Here is a 17,778-nt window from a genome sequence, read left to right on the forward strand (position 1 = left end):
ATGGTGTTGTGACCATGATGCTCCATGCCATCGAGGCTGAGTAATTCCTGGATCTGGGCCATTATTTCATGAACGAATGCATTCTGGGTGTTGCAGTCCCAGTCCTGTCACTGTAGCTGATGGGACCGATGTTTCTGATCACAGTAGCGTGTGAAAGGAAAGACACCCATGTATTATGGGGGATTCCTGTTGGAATGGGGTAAACACAGTTCCTAATCCTACAATTCTCTGTGATTCCCATATGCACAAGGGGCAACAAGTGACACTTTTTAACGAATACCTATTTTAATCGAACTCATGTCATTGATTCATAAAACATATGCAGCATCTGTGGAATATATAAATCTGCTCCTAAACGTGGGATGCATCAAAAGAGTGACAAATAAATAGAACTGTGCAAAGACAACACTTGAAAAACAGTGACGAGATAGAGAAAACCCCACAAATTGACTTCAACCTGTGTAGCGCCTTCACGCTCGGCCTGAAATCAATTTTACAGTATGCCGACATGTTTCGGCTCTTTATTTACATAAATCTTCTTCAGATCATTTTCTAATCCGCATTTACTCATGTCCGTTCGGTGCTTATGTTTTATTTTGCATAGTTTAGGGGCTAATATTAATGTGAAATCAGTTGTATATATTTGATGTTTTAAGTGGCGTTTGGTTTTGGCCCATGTTAATGCAGCTTTTTTGGTCTCATGTCTTTTTGCTGTTAGTATAAAAGCTAGTTAGCAATATGCTTGTTATGATGGACTGGCCTTACTGTGGTCAACGGTCTGAACTCCCTCATGTTTGCCTAGTAGTCAGTCTCGGGTGGGTCACCGTCTGCAGCCTCCATTATCCTACAGTGAAGAGTCACCAAGGACAGGTTTACCATCTTACACCCACCCTCGTGCACGGACTCACAAGTCACGCTCTTTCCCGGTACCCGCTCCTGGTTTTTCCAGTTTTGCAGCTTGACTGTCTCAGCTGAGTAAGCGCTACAACCCGAAACACTCAGAGCCACAATCCACCTACAGCCGAACAGGTATTTCTGGCGTCTCCACCTGAAGTGTCGAAACTGCACGAGGCTGAAACAGGCGTGATTCGGGCCTCTAATATGTTGTTCCTGCAGCCCTGGAACGACAAAGCCCAGAGTGATCATAAAACACACCTTTCACGTCAGAGGGCTGACTTACAGTAGGTAAATGGGAACTCTGCGAGCAGGCTGGCGCCACGGCACTGCAGGAAGGTGTGGCTCTGGGCCACAGGTGAGTTTAGAAGTTTCCAGACAGGCCAGTGCCTTAGAGGGATTCAAGGTCCGGTGAAAGATGGGGTTGATCTGTGAGACCATATTTGTGGAATGGAGGCTGAGCGAGGAAATCCTCTCTAAGAACCACGTTGTCCTTGAACACCCCGGAGGATGTGTGAAGGAAAGTTCCAGAAACCTGCGTGATTCGTAGCCGGAATCAGGCGATCTAAAGTTTGTGACTGAAAATGCAAATAAAGCTTTACACGCAAATCCGCGTGCTCTGGCATCGTCCGTTTCCTTTGGCGTTTTTTTTTATCGAGGCATGCGACTGTTCGATTTAAATATGGCGTGATAAACACAAGATGGCAGCATTAGATAATACCTTCTCGAACTGCGGGAACTAGTTCAAATGTGTGCAGACTCTGCTAGGAGGCAGTTTGTTCCATCGAAGGAGCTAATGAAACGACTGCAGAAGAGCTGTGAAGCATCTTTCTAAAAAAAAACCCCGACGATAGAATGACCATATATGATGTAATGCCACACAGAACACAAAACGATCGGTCTGGGCTTCCTCTTTCTAAGCTATTAGACCCAAGTACTCAGTTTATGTAATCAGAAATAACAATACTACAAGTCCCAGAATCCACTGGTTCATCTTCTTAAAGCCCTGGAAAGGGCAGCAGAACCCTCTTTAACACCATCACTCTGTGACCGCCTCCTTGTTGTCCGTGAGCACCCATCTAGGACAGCACATAGGCTTCTCTTCTCTGATTGGCCGATGGACCGTGGTACCCTGTTCACACTTGTCTCTGCTCCGCCCTTAGATGGAGATGGAGGGAGCCCTGTTGGAGGGGGAGCTGAGGACGGAGAAGCTGGAGATGCAGCGAGAGGAGGAGGCGGTCCGAGCCCTGCAGTGTCGGCTCCAGTACAGCGAGAGGAGGTGCCAGGCGGAACGGGAGCAGGTAAGATGGTCCATCATTGGAGGCGGATGAGGGAGCAGAGACTGGCATGAGATGACCCTGGAAAGCATGAGATGACTCATCCTCGGAGGAGGGTGAGGGAGTAGAGACTGGCTTGAGATGACCCAGGCTGTCATGAGATGCCCCAGGCTAGCATGAGATGCCCCAGGCTGTCATGAGATGCCCCAGTCTGGGATAGGATGCCCCAGTCTGGGATGAGATGCCCCAGTATGGCATGAGATGCCCCAGTCTGGCATGAGATGCCCCAGTCTGGCATGAGATGATCCTTCATCGCAGCTGGATGAGGTGGGATTGGAAAACACAGGCTTGCATGAGATGACCCATCATCGCAGCTGGACGATGTGGGATTGGAAAACACAGGCTTGCCTGAGATGACCCATCATCGCAGCTGGACGGTGTGGGATTGGAAAACACAGGCTAGCATGAGATGCCCCAGTCTGGCATGAGATGCCCCAGTCTGGCATGAGATGCCCCAGTCTGGCATGAGATGCCCGAGTCTGGCATGAGATGCCCCAGGCTGGCATGAGATGACCCATCATCTCAGCTGGACGATGTGGGATTGGAAAGTAAAGGCTAGCATGATATGACCCATCATCACAGCTGGACGATGTGGGATTGGAAAACACAGGCTTGCATGAGATGACCCATCATCGCAGCTGGACGATGTGGGATTGGAAAACACAGGCTTGCCTGAGATGACCCATCATCGCAGCTGGACGGTGTGGGATTGGAAAACACAGGCTAGCATGAGATGCCCCAGTCTGGCATGAGATGCCCCAGTCTGGCATGAGATGCCCCAGTCTGGCATGAGATGCCCGAGTCTGGCATGAGATGCCCCAGGCTGGCATGAGATGACCCATCATCTCAGCTGGACGATGTGGGATTGGAAAGTAAAGGCTAGCATGATATGACCCATCATCACAGCTGGACGATGTGGGATTGGAAAACACAGGCTTGCATGAGATGACCCATCACATCGCAGCTGGACGATGTGGGATTGGAAAACACAGGCTAGCATGAGATGACCCATCATCGCAGCTGGACGATGTGGGATTGGAAAACACAGGCTAGCATGAGATGCCCCAGTGTGGCATGAGATGCCCCAGTCTGGCATGAGATGCCCCAGTCTGGCATGAGATGCCCCAGTCTGGCATGAGATGCCCCAGTCTGGCATGAGATGCCCCAGTCTGGCATGAGATGTCCCAGTCAGGCATGAGATGCCCCAGGCTGGCATGAGATGACCCATCATCGCAGCTGGACGATGTGGGATTGGAAAGCACAGGCTAGCATGAGATGACCCATCATCGCAGTTGGACGAGATAGGATAAGAAAGCACAGGCTAGCATGATATGACCCATCATCGCAGCTGGACGATGTGGGATTGGAAAGCACAGGCTAGCATGATATGACCCATCATCGCAGCTGGACAATGTGGGATTGGAAAGTAAAGGTTATCATGAGATGACCCACCATCGCAGCTGGACGATGTGGGATTGGAAAGCACAGGCTAGCATGATATGACCCATCATTGCAGCCGGATGATGTGGGATTAGAAAGCACAGGTTAGCATGAGATGACCCATCATCGCATCTGGACGAGGTGGGATTAGAAAGCACAGGTTAGCATGAGATGACCCATCATCGCATCTGGACGAGGTGGGATTAGAAAGCACAGGTTAGCATGAGATGACCCATCATCGCATCTGGACAAGGTGGGATTAGAAAGCACAGGTTAGCATGAGATGACCCATCATCGCAGCTGGGCGAGGTGGGATTAGAAAGCACAGGCTAGCATGAGATGACCCATCATCGCAGCTGGACGATGTGGGATTGGAAAACACAGGCTTGCATGAGATGACCCATCATCGCAGCTGGACGATGTGGGATTGGAAAACACAGGCTTGCCTGAGATGACCCATCATCGCAGCTGGACGAAGTGGGATTGGAAAACACAGGCTAGCATGAGATGACCCATCATCGCAGCTGGACGGTGTGGGATTGGAAAACACAGGCTAGCATGAGATGCCCCAGTGTGGCATGAGATGCCCCAGTGTGGCATGAGATGCCCCAGTCTGGCATGAGATGCCCCAGTCTGGCATGAGATGCCCCAGTCTGGCATGAGATGCCCCAGTCTGGCATGAGATGCCCCAGTCTGGCATGAGATGTCCCAGTCAGGCATGAGATGCCCCAGGCTGGCATGAGATGACCCATCATCGCAGCTGGACAATGTGGGATTGGAAAGCACAGGTTAGCATGAGATGACCCATCACATCGCAGCTGGACGATGTGGGATTGGAAAACACAGGCTAGCATGAGATGACCCATCATCGCATCTGGACAAGGTGGGATTAGAAAGCACAGGTTAGCATGAGATGACCCATCATCGCAGCTGGGCGAGGTGGGATTAGAAAGCACAGGCTAGCATGAGATGACCCATCATCGCAGCTGGACGATGTGGGATTGGAAAACACAGGCTTGCATGAGATGACCCATCATCGCAGCTGGACGATGTGGGATTGGAAAACACAGGCTTGCCTGAGATGACCCATCATCGCAGCTGGACGAAGTGGGATTGGAAAACACAGGCTAGCATGAGATGACCCATCATCGCAGCTGGACGGTGTGGGATTGGAAAACACAGGCTAGCATGAGATGCCCCAGTGTGGCATGAGATGCCCCAGTGTGGCATGAGATGCCCCAGTCTGGCATGAGATGCCCCAGTCTGGCATGAGATGCCCCAGTCTGGCATGAGATGCCCCAGTCTGGCATGAGATGCCCCAGTCTGGCATGAGATGTCCCAGTCAGGCATGAGATGCCCCAGGCTGGCATGAGATGACCCATCATCGCAGCTGGACAATGTGGGATTGGAAAGCACAGGCTAGCATGAGATGACCCATCATCGCAGTTGGACGAGATAGGATAAGAAAGCACAGGCTAGCATGAGATGACCCATCATCGCAGCTGGACAATGTGGGATTGGAAAGTAAAGGTTATCATGAGATGACCCATCATCGCAGCTGGACGATGTGGGATTGGAAAGCACAGGCTAGCATGATATGACCCATCATTGCAGCTGGATGATGTGGGATTAGAAAGCATAGGCTAGCATGAGATGACTCGTCATCACAGGTGGACGATGTGGGGTTAGAAAGCACAGGCTAGCATGAGATGACCCATCATCGCATCTGGACGAGGTGGGATTAGAAAGCACAGGTTAGCATGAGATGACCCATCATCGCAGCTGGGCGAGGTGGGATTAGAAAGCACAGGTTAGCATGAGATGACCCATCCTCGCATCTGGACGAGGTGGGATTAGAAAGCACAGGCTAGCATGAGATGACCCATCATCGCATCTGGACAAGGTGGGATTAGAAAGCACAGGTTAGCATGAGATGACCCATCATCGCAGCTGGGCGAGGTGGGATTAGAAAGCACAGGTTAGCATGAGATGACCCATCCTCGCATCTGGACGAGGTGGGATTAGAAAGCACAGGCTAGCATGAGATGACCCATCATCGCATCTGTACGAGGTGGGATTAGAAAGCACAGGTTAGCATGAGATGACCCATCATCGCATCTGGACGAGTTGGGATTAGAACGCACAGGCTAGCGTCAGATGAGCCCATGGTTAATGTTAAGAGCTCGTCTGCTGTTCTGTAGCAGATTTAAAAATGTCCACTATTTTCCTTCCAGGAATGCCCCGCAGGGGTTCTTGACTGAATGAAGTGGCTCCCCTCAATCTTCTGCAGTTTCTTGGGGTGTGATGAAAAGTTCTCTTTTGCTCCCAAAATCTAATTGTGTCTCTCTGCAGGAGAAGACTCGGCTTCAGGAAGAGAAGCGGAAAGTGGAGGAGCTGGAACTGAGGTTTAAGGAATCACAGAAGCTCTTGGACAACCAGCCAGAGTGCTTGCGGGAGCAGCTGGGAGTGCAGATCCAGGAGGTAACAGGAGCTCTTTGGGACAGGTGGCCTGTGGAGCCACTAAGGATGCAGATTCAGGCGGTACAACAAGGGGTGGGTGGTGGAGGCGAGTGAACATGCAGGAGCATTTGGGAGCGCAGTTCCAGGAAGTACAACAAGGGGTGGGTGGTGGAGGAGGGAGAACATGCGGGAGCAGATTGGAGTGCAGATCCTGGAGGTACAACAAGGGGTGGGGTGGAGAAGAGAGGGCTTGCGGGAGCCACTGGGAGTGCAGATCCAGGTAGTGCAACAAGGGGTGGGTGGTGAAGGCGAGAATACATGCCGGAGGAACTGGAAGTGCAGATTCTGGAGGTACAACAAGGGGTGGGGTGGAGAGGGCGAGAGTGCTTGCGGGAGCAGCTGGGAGTGCAGATTCAGGCAGTACAACAAGGGGTGGGTGGTGAAGGCGAGAGTACATGCAGGAGCAGCTGGGAGCGCAGATCCAGGAAGTACAAGGGATGGGGTGGTGGAGGCGAGAGAGCATGCGTGAGCAGATGGGAGGGCAGATCCTGGAGGTACAACAAGGGGTGAGGTGGAGAAGAGAGTGCTTGCGGGTGCCACTGGGAGTGCAGATCCAGGGGTGCAACAGGGAGCGGGTAGTGAAGGCGAGAGTTTTGCTGGGGCAGCTGGGGGCTCAGATCCAAGGGGTACTACAAGAGGTCAGGTGGTGAAGGCGAGAGTGCTTGCGGGAGCAGCTGGGAGTGCACATCCATGACGTAGCAGGAGGCTTGTGGGACAGTTGGCGTGTGGGATCAGCTAAGGGTCCAGATCCAGGCGGTACAAGAGGGAGTGAGGTGGTGAAGGAGAGTGTGCTTGCGGGAGCAGCTCGGAGTGCAGATCCTGGTGGTACACCAAAGGGTGGGGTGGAGAAGGTGAGAGTACATGCGGGTGGAGCTGGAAGTGCAGATCCTGGAGTTACAACAGGGGGTGGGGTGGTGAAGGCGAGGGTGCTTGCGGCAGCAGCTGGGAGTGCAGATCCAGGCAGTACAACAAGGGGTGGGTGGTGAAGGCGAGAGTGCTTGCAGGAGCAGCTGGGGACTCGGATCCAGGGGGTACTACAAGGGCGGGAGTGGTAAAGACGAGAGTACAGGCGGGAGCAGCAGGGAGTGCAGATCCATAATGTAGCAGGAGGCTTGTGGGACAGCTGGCGTGTGGGAGCAGCTGAGGGTACAGATCCACGCGGTACAACAAGGGGTGGTGTGGTGACGGTGAGAGGACATGCAGGAGGAGCTGAGAGTGCAGATCCGGGAAGTACAACAAGGGATGGGGTGGTGAAGGCGAGAATGCTTGCGGGTGTGCTGGGAGTGCAGATGCGGGAAGTACAACCAGGGGTGGGGTTTTGAAGGTGAGGGTGCTTGCGGAAGCTGCTGCGAGTGCAGATCCGGGAAGTACAACAACAAATTGGGTGGAGAAGGCGAGAGTGCTTGCGGGAGCAGCTAGGAGTGCAGATGCGAGAAGTACAACCAAGGGTAGGGTGGTGAAGGCGTGAGTGCTTGCTGGAGCAGCTGGGAGTGCAGATCCAGGAAGTACAACAAGGAATGGGGTGGTGAAGGCGAGAGTGCTTGTGGGAGCAGCTGGGAGTGCAGATCCAGGAAGTTCAACCAAGGGTGGGGTGGTGAAGGCGAGAGTGCTTGTTGGAGCAGCTGGGAGTGCAGATCCAGGAAGTACAACCAAGGGTGGGGTGGTGAAGGCGTGAGTGCTTGCTGGAGCAGCTGGGAGTGCAGATCCAGGAAGTACAACAAGGAATGGGGTGGTGAAGGCGAGAGTGCTTGTGGGAGCAGCTGGGAGTGCAGATCCAGGAAGTACAACCAAGGGTGGGGTGGTGAAGGCGAGAATGCTTGCGGGTGGAGCTGGGAGTGCAGATGCGGGAAGTACAACCAAGGGTGGGGTGGTGAAGGCCATAGTGCTTGCGGGAGCGGCTGGTAGTGCAGATCCAGGTGGTTAACAGGAGGCTTGTGGGACAGCTGGCATGTGGGAGCAGCTAAGGGTACAGATCCAGGCGGTACAACAAGGGGTGGGGTAGTGAAGGCGGGAGTACATGCAGGAGGAGCTGGGAGTGCAGATCCAGGTGGTGACAGGAGGCTCGTTGGGCAGGTGGCCTGTGAGAGTCGCTGAGGGTGTAGATGCAGATGGTGAGTGAGAGGATGTATGCAAGAGCAACTGGGAAGGAGGGTGTTCAGAAGGCATATGAAGGGATGGGTGGAGAGGGAGAGAGTGTCTGCCACAGGTGCATGTCCAGGTGGTCCTTTGAAAGGGAGGGTTTTGGCACCGGAGCAGACTCTGAGATCATGGTCATCCACACGGATATTTTCTATTAGACCGCTCCAGCATCTTGGACCTAAGGTGTGAAAGTCATGCTTCCTCTTCTCTGAGTCCTCTTGTGATGGACAAGAGATTTTGTTCACTGACCACCATTGTCTGGCCAAAAGTATAGGTTTGAAATCTAGACTCGAGCACATAAATCGTACACTCACTCAAGATTGATATTAATTTGATAGTCCTCTCTGGGGAGAGTGAGTTTAGCTCTCCTGTGCATCTTGTCCATACTCAATAAACCCCTGTGTCCTCATTTCTAAGAAAGCTCTGTGTGTAGATACACATGCTTTCATACCCCTGACGTCCAATGTTGTGTTCGGATGTTAGCAAGTTGTTTTTCTAGGAATAAGTCTTCAAGATGTGACGTGACTCCTCCCTTAGTGGACAAAGCACATGGGCACAGAATATATCTAACTACTTTTTCCGCCATTGAGTTTGAATGTATATCGATAGAGCTCTGAGATCAATCAGGTTTCTCACGTATTTTTGGGTTCCATGGTTGAATTTTGACAGAGGTACATTGCAAAACCAGTCTGTGTCTTGATGGCGCTCCGTCGCGCCTTCACCTGACTCCTTCAGAGACTGATGACCCTGGCTATGGTGGCCTCCCTGCAACCTTGCGTGGCATCCCATCCTGTCTCTGCCTCCAACTCCAAAGAATGCAGACCGCAAGGGGGTGATGGAATGGACACCCTTCCAATGTTGCACCAGGTGTGACTCTAAATGCCTGTGTTTGGACCATCACAAACCTGTCCATGACCATGCCTCCTATGAGTTGTGTGCTTCATCTTCCGCTCAAAGAACATACTAATGTACCACATGGGAAGGCGCTTGACACACGCAAGATGCACCAGCGAGCTTCCTCCAAAAATCTGGATATCTTTGAAGGAGAAGGTCCTTTTGGCATTGAAGCAAGCGAAGAGGCTGACCCATGGGCAATCGCGGTAGCCCAGGCATTACCCAGTCTGGAGATGGTTTCCTGGAGCACACGGAAGAGGGGGTTAAGGCAACACTGAAGGCGAGCGGCTGCAAGTATGCCATTTGGCTTCGAGACCCACTCCAACCCATGGTTGTATAAAACTTTCCATGCCAAGGTAGACCAACACTCCTGAAGGAGTCAGGCATTGAGTCCCAAACATTGACACAAAAGACTGCCCACTCTAGGGTCCCTGCTGCCTTCAGGTTCGAGTTGCCATAGAGAGAGATGGCTTCAGAGTCGATCAAGGCTTCTGACCGAGGCTCCGTCAAAGGGTGCCAACCCCCACTGGATGTCAAGCCATAACCGCTCCAAGGGCATTGAGCATCCTTGCTCATCCTGCCTACCTGAGAGGTACTCATGCACATTTTCCTATCCAGGCAGTCTATATGACCCCATTGATGAAAATGACCAGCTCTTAGACTCGGGCCCACCTATGACCCCTATGGGGAGGGGAATGTTAATCCAACCCCCCACATTCCCCAGACCTGGCCCCCAATCTCAACCCCTCTCGTCCCAGCGATCTTGACTTAGACCATTTACTGGTCAGGGTATCCCCTCCCAGTGTTCCCACAGCCTACCATGAGGTGATCAAGAGTGCGGCAGCAGGTCATAGTCCATGTTGTTCACTAGAATGATGACTTCTATATGGAAATGTTATCTCTCAGCCCTCTGTGTAGTTGTTAACCATTCAAAAGGGTGGGAGGAGTTCTTGGCTAAGACAAGACCATCTCAAACACCAACATTCATTGTTCACTTAGACACATCCTCGAAAGCCATCAACATTAGCATTCTACATAGACACCAGTCTTGGCGTCTGCGTTCAAACCTGAGGTCCAGCCTCCCATTCAACAGGGATCATCTCTTCAGCCCCAGGTTCACAAGATACTTGAGAAAATAAAAAAACGACACAGTGATCACAAAGTCTGTGGAGTGGATTTAAACTCTAGTGGAAAGAGGCTTTGTTTGCAAGTAGAGGGAAGGGTGTTCACAAAGTCCTCCACAGCGGCGGCTGCACGTAAGCGAAGAGGGGCACTTGCGTCTTCTCCTGCCTCAATGATTGGCTGATCAAGGGCTGCTGCAGGCAGAAATACAGATCCAACACTCTTGCAGAAATGTCTGTGCTCCACTGCTCTGGATTTACTATAAAGGCCCAAAAGTCCCACCACTAACCTCAACAGATCCATCCAGAGCCCAAAGCGCTCAGCCTAGAGATCTGGCACCGGAGGTCTTAGAACTTCTAAACCTCCTGCAGGCATGCATGACCATTCTACATGGAGTGCACAGGTCCACTGCTCGGGTCAAAGACCTGGCCCCTTTTAATCCTAATGTCCAGGGCATTACCTGCTACATCTGCAGAAGTCCGGTCTTGCCTATATATTAATTGGCCTACACGTAGCTGCTGTTGCAGCCTACATTCAAAACAGGGAATATTTGTCGGTGTTTTGGATTCCACTAATAAAGTCTTTCATGAAGGGTCTAGAGTCATACCTCCTGCCCCCCATATGGAACCTTAAGATAGTGCTCACAAGGCTTATGGACACACCCTTTGAAACTTTACACTTATGACCTCTACAGTTCCTTTCCTGGAAGGCTGCATTCCTGGTGGCCGTTACTTCCCTCAGACGCGTTAGTGGACTGCAGACCCTCACCCTGATGCAACCATTCCTTTAGGTTCATCAAGGTCTTATTAACCTTCCACTCTTCCAGTCTTCTGTCCGTAACTAGACTCGGTAGTGGGAAGAGCTCTATAGGTTAGATTTCAAAAGAGCTCTTGTGAATTAAATCGACAAGACCAAGGCCTTTCAAAATTCTTACCAGCTCTTTGCAGCCTTTCTGAAGCCTCGCAAAGGCCTCCCCGTCTCTGAAGCAGGTGTAGCATAATGTATAGTCCAGTGTATCCAGCACTTCCACCACAAAGCTAAGTCCTGTCTGGTCCATTCATGTTCCCTGCATGAAAAGGGCAACCATGACTTTCTTAATTAGCATCCTGACCTCTGCAAAGTGGCCACCTGATCAACACCACATACCTTTACCAAACACTACTGTGTTGACATCCTAGCAATGACGTATGGAGGGCACTGTTTTACTGTCTGTTTAGCTACACCCGCTACGAATAGAAAATTCTACTTGTCCTATAAGCATCTGTTCGTACTGTATAGTACTGTAGACTCACATTTGCCAACCCTTTTCCCTGGATGCTTGTGTTGCTGGCAGATCTCTTATTACCTTGTTGACACCTTACTGTATGCATGGTGCACCATGCTACGTTCACTCAGCACGCCATACACGTTCTCACTCGCTGTGCAAAAATAATGTAAGATAGAGCGGGTGGCCATGCTCATTACCCACCAATTGAGGAGTCTCTTCGCATCTTAGGACTCAATAGACTTCTCTGAAGAAAAACAGCATGCAAATGTCCAAGCCCAACACTAGATGGCAGGAGTATGAGGAGCATGTGAATCTACAGCACTAAATGCTATGAAGTGATGCTAACAGGCTAATTAACGTTTTCTTTACTGACCATGAGTGCCAGGTTTTCATTTTTTAATTTTGCCTAAAATACACTGTAGTGAATAGATTTGTTGCATGCTTGTCATCACAGCCACGTTGCAACGTAAGGGAAGCAGGATATTCAGTGATTTGAGAAAGGAGACCGTTTGTGTGCAACTTTATGGAGAATAAAGACAGTCAGTAGAATTTGTCTTCAGGAGGGTGGCGGTCCCTTTGGAAATAAAAGATTGAGGGAGAGGGCGGTCCTGATGAAGCCTGATCCTAAGTTACGTGTTTTTTTTTTTTTTTTTAAGAAGTATATTTTTAAAGGTTTAAAAAAAAAAAGCTAAGATGATCATCAATCTCTGAGGATTGAGGAAGTTTCAGAGCTGGGCTCCCAATGCTCTGATAGTTTTTCTGTCAACAGTCTTTACAAATATCTACACCCTTGCATTCCTATTTGTTCTCCATTAAGTGATCCTGTTGCATCCCCAGATAATTTGATCGCCCCCTGTTCTGGTCCTGGGTACATCTCTTAGCTCAGAGGCACCACTCAGGCTGTTAAAGCATTAAGTTAGTTCAGTGAGCTAAGGCTTTGCTTCAGACGTGTGTGAAGGACACGTGTTGGATATTGTTGGAAATGGTTCTAGAAGACAGTCACTGACATATGTTGGGCACCAGTGATTGTCCCATCATTGGCGGTGTTGAAACATGCATGCCGGAAGAAATTTTCCCTCTAAGTGTAAGAGACCTGTCCTTCCCCTGACACCTGCATACATTTTTTAAAAATAAGTATTTAAGTGCTTTTTCTGATACTATTTAGTGTTTTTTGGGAAGAGAGGCATCCTGGAAAATCTAGTCTCATAGACAGCTTGTTAGCGCATCTGAAATAAGTCTGTTGGGGTTGTCAGACCCAACCAGGCAGCATCCACTCTGAATATCTATGAAGAGTTGACAGACCCCAAAGTGCAAGCTCTCAGATTCTGAAAAGACACTACCTCACACCAGTTCCCTGCCAACTCCTTCCTCCTTTATGAAAGGTTTTTACTCCCTCTTATTCATGTGCTCAAAAGACTTGTGACTTTCGCCTCGAGCACAGATCTGCTTGTCGTCCAGGTTGACACCTGGAACAGTTCTTCAAAGGCAACAGACCTCAGTCAGGTGAGTAAGTTCACAGTGTGCATAACGCACACAGCACAAACACCCATGCAAGGTCTACACCACAGTAGCTTGCAGACTCGTTGCCCAGGGATGGACCTGGTGCTGTTGTCCTCACCAGTGAGTCACTGGCTGAGGTGGTGAGGCTGTCTCAGAGACTGCTCAGTCTCTTACCCTGCTCATACCCCTTTATGGCAGAGACCGCAAACGTCCCTCTCACCCTGATCCCATCCAGGTTAGGGAACTCCTGCAGCCTGTCCCGTCTTCACCACTAGTCCAGTTTAAAGAAAGAGGCAGGTTCCTCTCCCCGCACGGTCAAGCTTCACCCTAGGGACAAGTTCAAGACCACTAGAGAAGGGATTGTAAAGTCTGTAGAGGAGGCAAATGATCCAAAGCTCCAGAGAAGTCTTGCACTGGATTTTGCAAGAGTTTCCTCCATTGACACATTTGTTATCCATAATTCTGTACTTCCCAGGAGGGAGGCTCATGCTCATGCTGCAGATCGGCGCATATAAATTCTCCCTGCTTCCACAGACAGAGTAAACCTACAGTCACACGCACATACACACATCATACGCTAGGGCCCATCACACTAAATTCACACTATTTACTCTATCCACACTGAATATAGGAGAACCAATCTGCATCTACAATGAGGTCAATGCGACCTGAATGATATTGCCCTGAGTCATGATTTTAAAACATAAGAAATACATCTGAAACTCAATAATTGACAAAGAATAAACACCCGACACTGAAATTCAAATAATGCTTGTTTATCTAAATTAATTCAAATGGAAAATCAATCATTAGCGAAATCGTCATTCTCATAGTTACCTATTCTAGCTAAAAGGGTCAGGACAGGTCTCTCTGTAAAGTCTCTCGAGATGCCGTCCTCAGCATAGGTTCAGGAAGAAGTCCAAAACGCGATGAACCACAATGGAACGCAATGGAAGTAATGAGCGCAATGGAACACGGACCCTCTAGTCTAACATATTTATAGTGTATGTTGCAAACAAAAGTAACAAACAAATATTAGATATCCGTTGAGCCACTGAGCAGAGCGAGCAGGAAAGGAAGTCCCTCGGTTACATTTAGAAAAACCTCCGCTCAGGAAAAATCACAAAAATAAAAAGACGGAAGAAGGAACTCGAGTTTGCAAATGTATCTTTCGTAAATGTTCTTCCTTGATATCTTAGCAGAGTCACCGCAGACTGGACAATGTTCATTGTACTTTATCCTTGTCCAAGGCCAGCTGGATTCACGCCCGGAGCTGCCATCCTCACGGAAGATTTTCTAACCAGGCAAAAGCTACGGTCAGGTGACTCTCGACCATATTCAGTAAGGCCTCCCATGAAAATTCACTCACTCGAGCGCAGGCTGTAAAAGGCAGCCATCTTGGTTTAGGCCAAAACGGACCATCTAAATTAAAAGAAACACAAAACAACGTTACCACAGCATAATGATAAAACAGTGTTAATTCCCACTAATACCCTTATGTGTATGTAATTATCTAGCCTCTTGCAACACAATGAAGCATTAGTACACGTTATTTCAAAAGCGTTTCGTGCTTTAAACAAATAGCACTTTGCAACATTCATTTAATTAAAACCGCACATTATTATTAAGCAACATATATGCATTCCCACATGTAGTTTTCTCTCATTAGTAGTGTTGGTTAGTCCGACTTCGACAAAACAAACTATGAATTAATGATTTTAAATTAATAATTTTAGTTAAACCATATAAACGAAACTGGAGCTTAAAACTCAATAAATTTTCAACAGAAAACTCTGCTCCAGCAATCCCCCCTTTGTTGATATCTTATCACCACAAAAACCAAAAAAAAAAAAAACCCAAAAACCAAATTTAAGTCCCAATTTTAGGAGAAATCGAAAATGTCTTTTTCAACACAACATTAAACAACATTAAACACCAGACTCCCTCACATCATCCCTCTTTGTCTCCAAGTAAACACTCTCCCTCAACTCTTTTAATTCTATTTCTCGTGGATCTCTCCTTGATCTCTTTTGTTTCTTTTCTGCCTTTTCCCTAATTAATCTCTTTTTCCCTCCCCTGTTTTTACAACACAAACACCCCAATTTTAGTATCAGTAAAGCAACAATTACACATGTCAATGGAAATAATATTTTACCAATAAAGGTACTACCTATCTTAGCAATAAAACTCTTAACAGCAACTATCTTATTAGCTATTTTAGTCCAGATACTTTCAGCTTCCAGTGGTACTAATTCTTCATGCAAATCAGTAATATTTTTGATATAGACCTTTAGGTCTTTGCTTTCATCAGGAATGTAAGTGCAACAATGTTGAACTTTCAGCATTCCACAAACTCCACCCTCCTTGGCCAATAGAATATCAAGGGCAAGTCGATTTTGCATAGACATGGCACGTACGGCAATCATCTCCGTATTCACCAAAAGAAACCCTCCAGCGGTACTTGTCGATAAGCGATCCACCACTGTTGACAGTTTCCAAATCCCATATGCATTTAAAGAAATTCCCACTGCTGGAATTAAAGCTTCAAATATATCACCAACTATTTCTGACCAAGTTTCTCTCTTAAAACGTGTTAGTAGATTAATGTGTTCTACATCTTCTATCCTATCCATATGAAAAATCTTTGGAAAAACCAGGCCCACATAACACGTGCCATACCAATGGTCAGGCAACTTGTAATAAGCCTTGTTCCCACAAATATAATACACTCCTGGGAAAACTGGATCTTCTCCACCTTTAAAACCCCATCCGGTTGCAATGAAGTATGTATCATGACACTCACTAGTCCCAACAAAATATGTATCATATTGAGACTTCTTTCTGGTAATGCATAGTTTACCCTTCTGTGGTGCATCTAAAGCTAAAGTTGGACTAGCTCCATTCTTCAACTCCTTTCCCATTTCAATGTCCCAAATTGTCTCACTCACTTTATATTTCCCTGCCTTCTCATTCATGCTCATTCTCCTTTCCTCTACCATGTTTAGGAAAGCTTTCTCCTCTTCTTTCAAACTACAAGTTAAATTGTTCTTAAAAATGTAATCTAATGTTAATTCTTCTTTCTCAATAAAAATCTCACCAAAAATGTTAGCTTCTTTAGCTGGATTCAGCTTTTTGTTCATAGGCAATTGCCCAAAAATACTATCTTTGTTAGACATCTCATAATCTATTTTCCCTAACAAATAAAAAACACTACTCAACACACTACATGAAATTCCATACGTAGCTGGGAGATGATGATAAGTAACACCCTCTGAAACGGATGCAGGTAATTGCATGCAGACGTAGCAATCCCTAACTTCCATTGTCTTTACGTATTCGTATAACAACTTTGAAAAAACATTGCTAGAAAAATCATTAATTGACCTATCTTTATGTATGTAAATGTTACTAATTCTAGTTGAAACTACTTTTTGTGAACTTTTCTCTACATTAGTCACATTCTCAGTATGTATTCCAAAAGTATCTATTGTAACTCTAAAAGTAACTAGTAAAGCTAGTACACCCCATATTAGCATTAACAATCCAATACAGCAGCAGCACATTCTACACCATCTTTTTAAGAAGGCACATCTACTTTGAATATTTTCTGTGTTAGCCATTTTACTACTTTGGCAGTGTCTTTTGACTTAGCCTCTTCTACTCCACTACTGAGACTTAGAACACTAGATTATTTCAAACAGCTAATTTTAAATTTTCTCTTTTCACTTCTCCAAGTGACTCCTTTAGTTCACTCAGTTTGGATTCTCATCATTTTTCACTTCTTCTTCAGCAACATCAAATTGTATCAGATCATCAACAACATCCTGTGCATCTGACTCTTCTCCAATGTCAGTCAAGATTACTTTCAGGATTCCAACAGTCTTCTCCTCAACCACTTCTCGTACAGTCCCCTTTGGATTTCCTTGACTTTCTGCCTCTTCACTTTCAGACAGTGCCACATACGTCCATTCCGGTGACCTATACTTCTGGTTAAGTTTTCTTATTCTCTTGATTTCCTCTGGTTCTTTTGTGACCTTTTGTTTTTCACCTTTTGCTTGATTCTGACTCGACACTTCGTTCACCTGTTCAGCTTTCGATGAATTTACTCGTGTCAGTCTGTACCTCAGCCTCTTTATCTTGTTGTTAGGCCAAAGATCTCCTCTTACAACTCTCCTCGGTCTCACTTCTTTATTATTCCTTTCTCCAATCCAAGTTCTCTTTCTCAGAACTCGACCCTCTGATTTCTCATTTTCACTCTCATCTGATTCTGTTTCATTTGCCTCTTGTTCTTCAACAGATTTCTTTTGCTCCACAGTTTTTCCCACCACTGATTGATACTTCCCTAATTCTTTCCCTCCTCGGGTCTCCGACACGCAATCTTCTTGCTGTCTACTTGTCCCTTCACCTAGCTCAACAGGAATGTTCCCTACACCTCCTCGGGGGTCTTCCGCAATCTGTCCCTCTCTATCTTCTTCTGACCCTACTTCTTCAGGTATAATCTCAAGTGGATTTTCAACCTCCTCATCTGATTCAGGAGTAGTCTCCACCCATCTCGAGAACAAACATACTACCACTAGAACATACCTCAATTTGTTCACTTGGGGCATTTCAATGAAATCTATTTGCATTCTGGTAAAAGGACCTCCTTCTCTGCCTATTGTTCCC

At 47.7% G+C, this 17,778-nt stretch overlaps 1 protein-coding gene across 7 annotated transcripts in view; it reads left to right on the forward strand.

Annotated features, from left to right (window-relative positions):
• Positions 1 to 17,778, forward strand: part of PHLDB3 (pleckstrin homology like domain family B member 3) — a 220,461-nt gene that overhangs the window by 59,402 nt on the left and 143,281 nt on the right. For all 7 annotated transcript variants that reach the window (XM_085615667.1, XM_085615670.1, XM_085615668.1 and 4 more), the window contains exons 4-5: positions 2,058 to 2,195; positions 6,024 to 6,152. In XM_085615667.1, coding sequence (XP_085471793.1) covers positions 2,058 to 2,195; positions 6,024 to 6,152 — 267 coding nt within the window. The remainder of the gene's footprint in view (positions 1 to 2,057; positions 2,196 to 6,023; positions 6,153 to 17,778) is intronic.

Source organism: Triturus cristatus, chromosome 7 (genome assembly GCF_964204655.1).
Source record: "Triturus cristatus chromosome 7, aTriCri1.1, whole genome shotgun sequence".
Taxonomy (NCBI): Eukaryota; Metazoa; Chordata; class Amphibia; order Caudata; family Salamandridae; genus Triturus; species Triturus cristatus.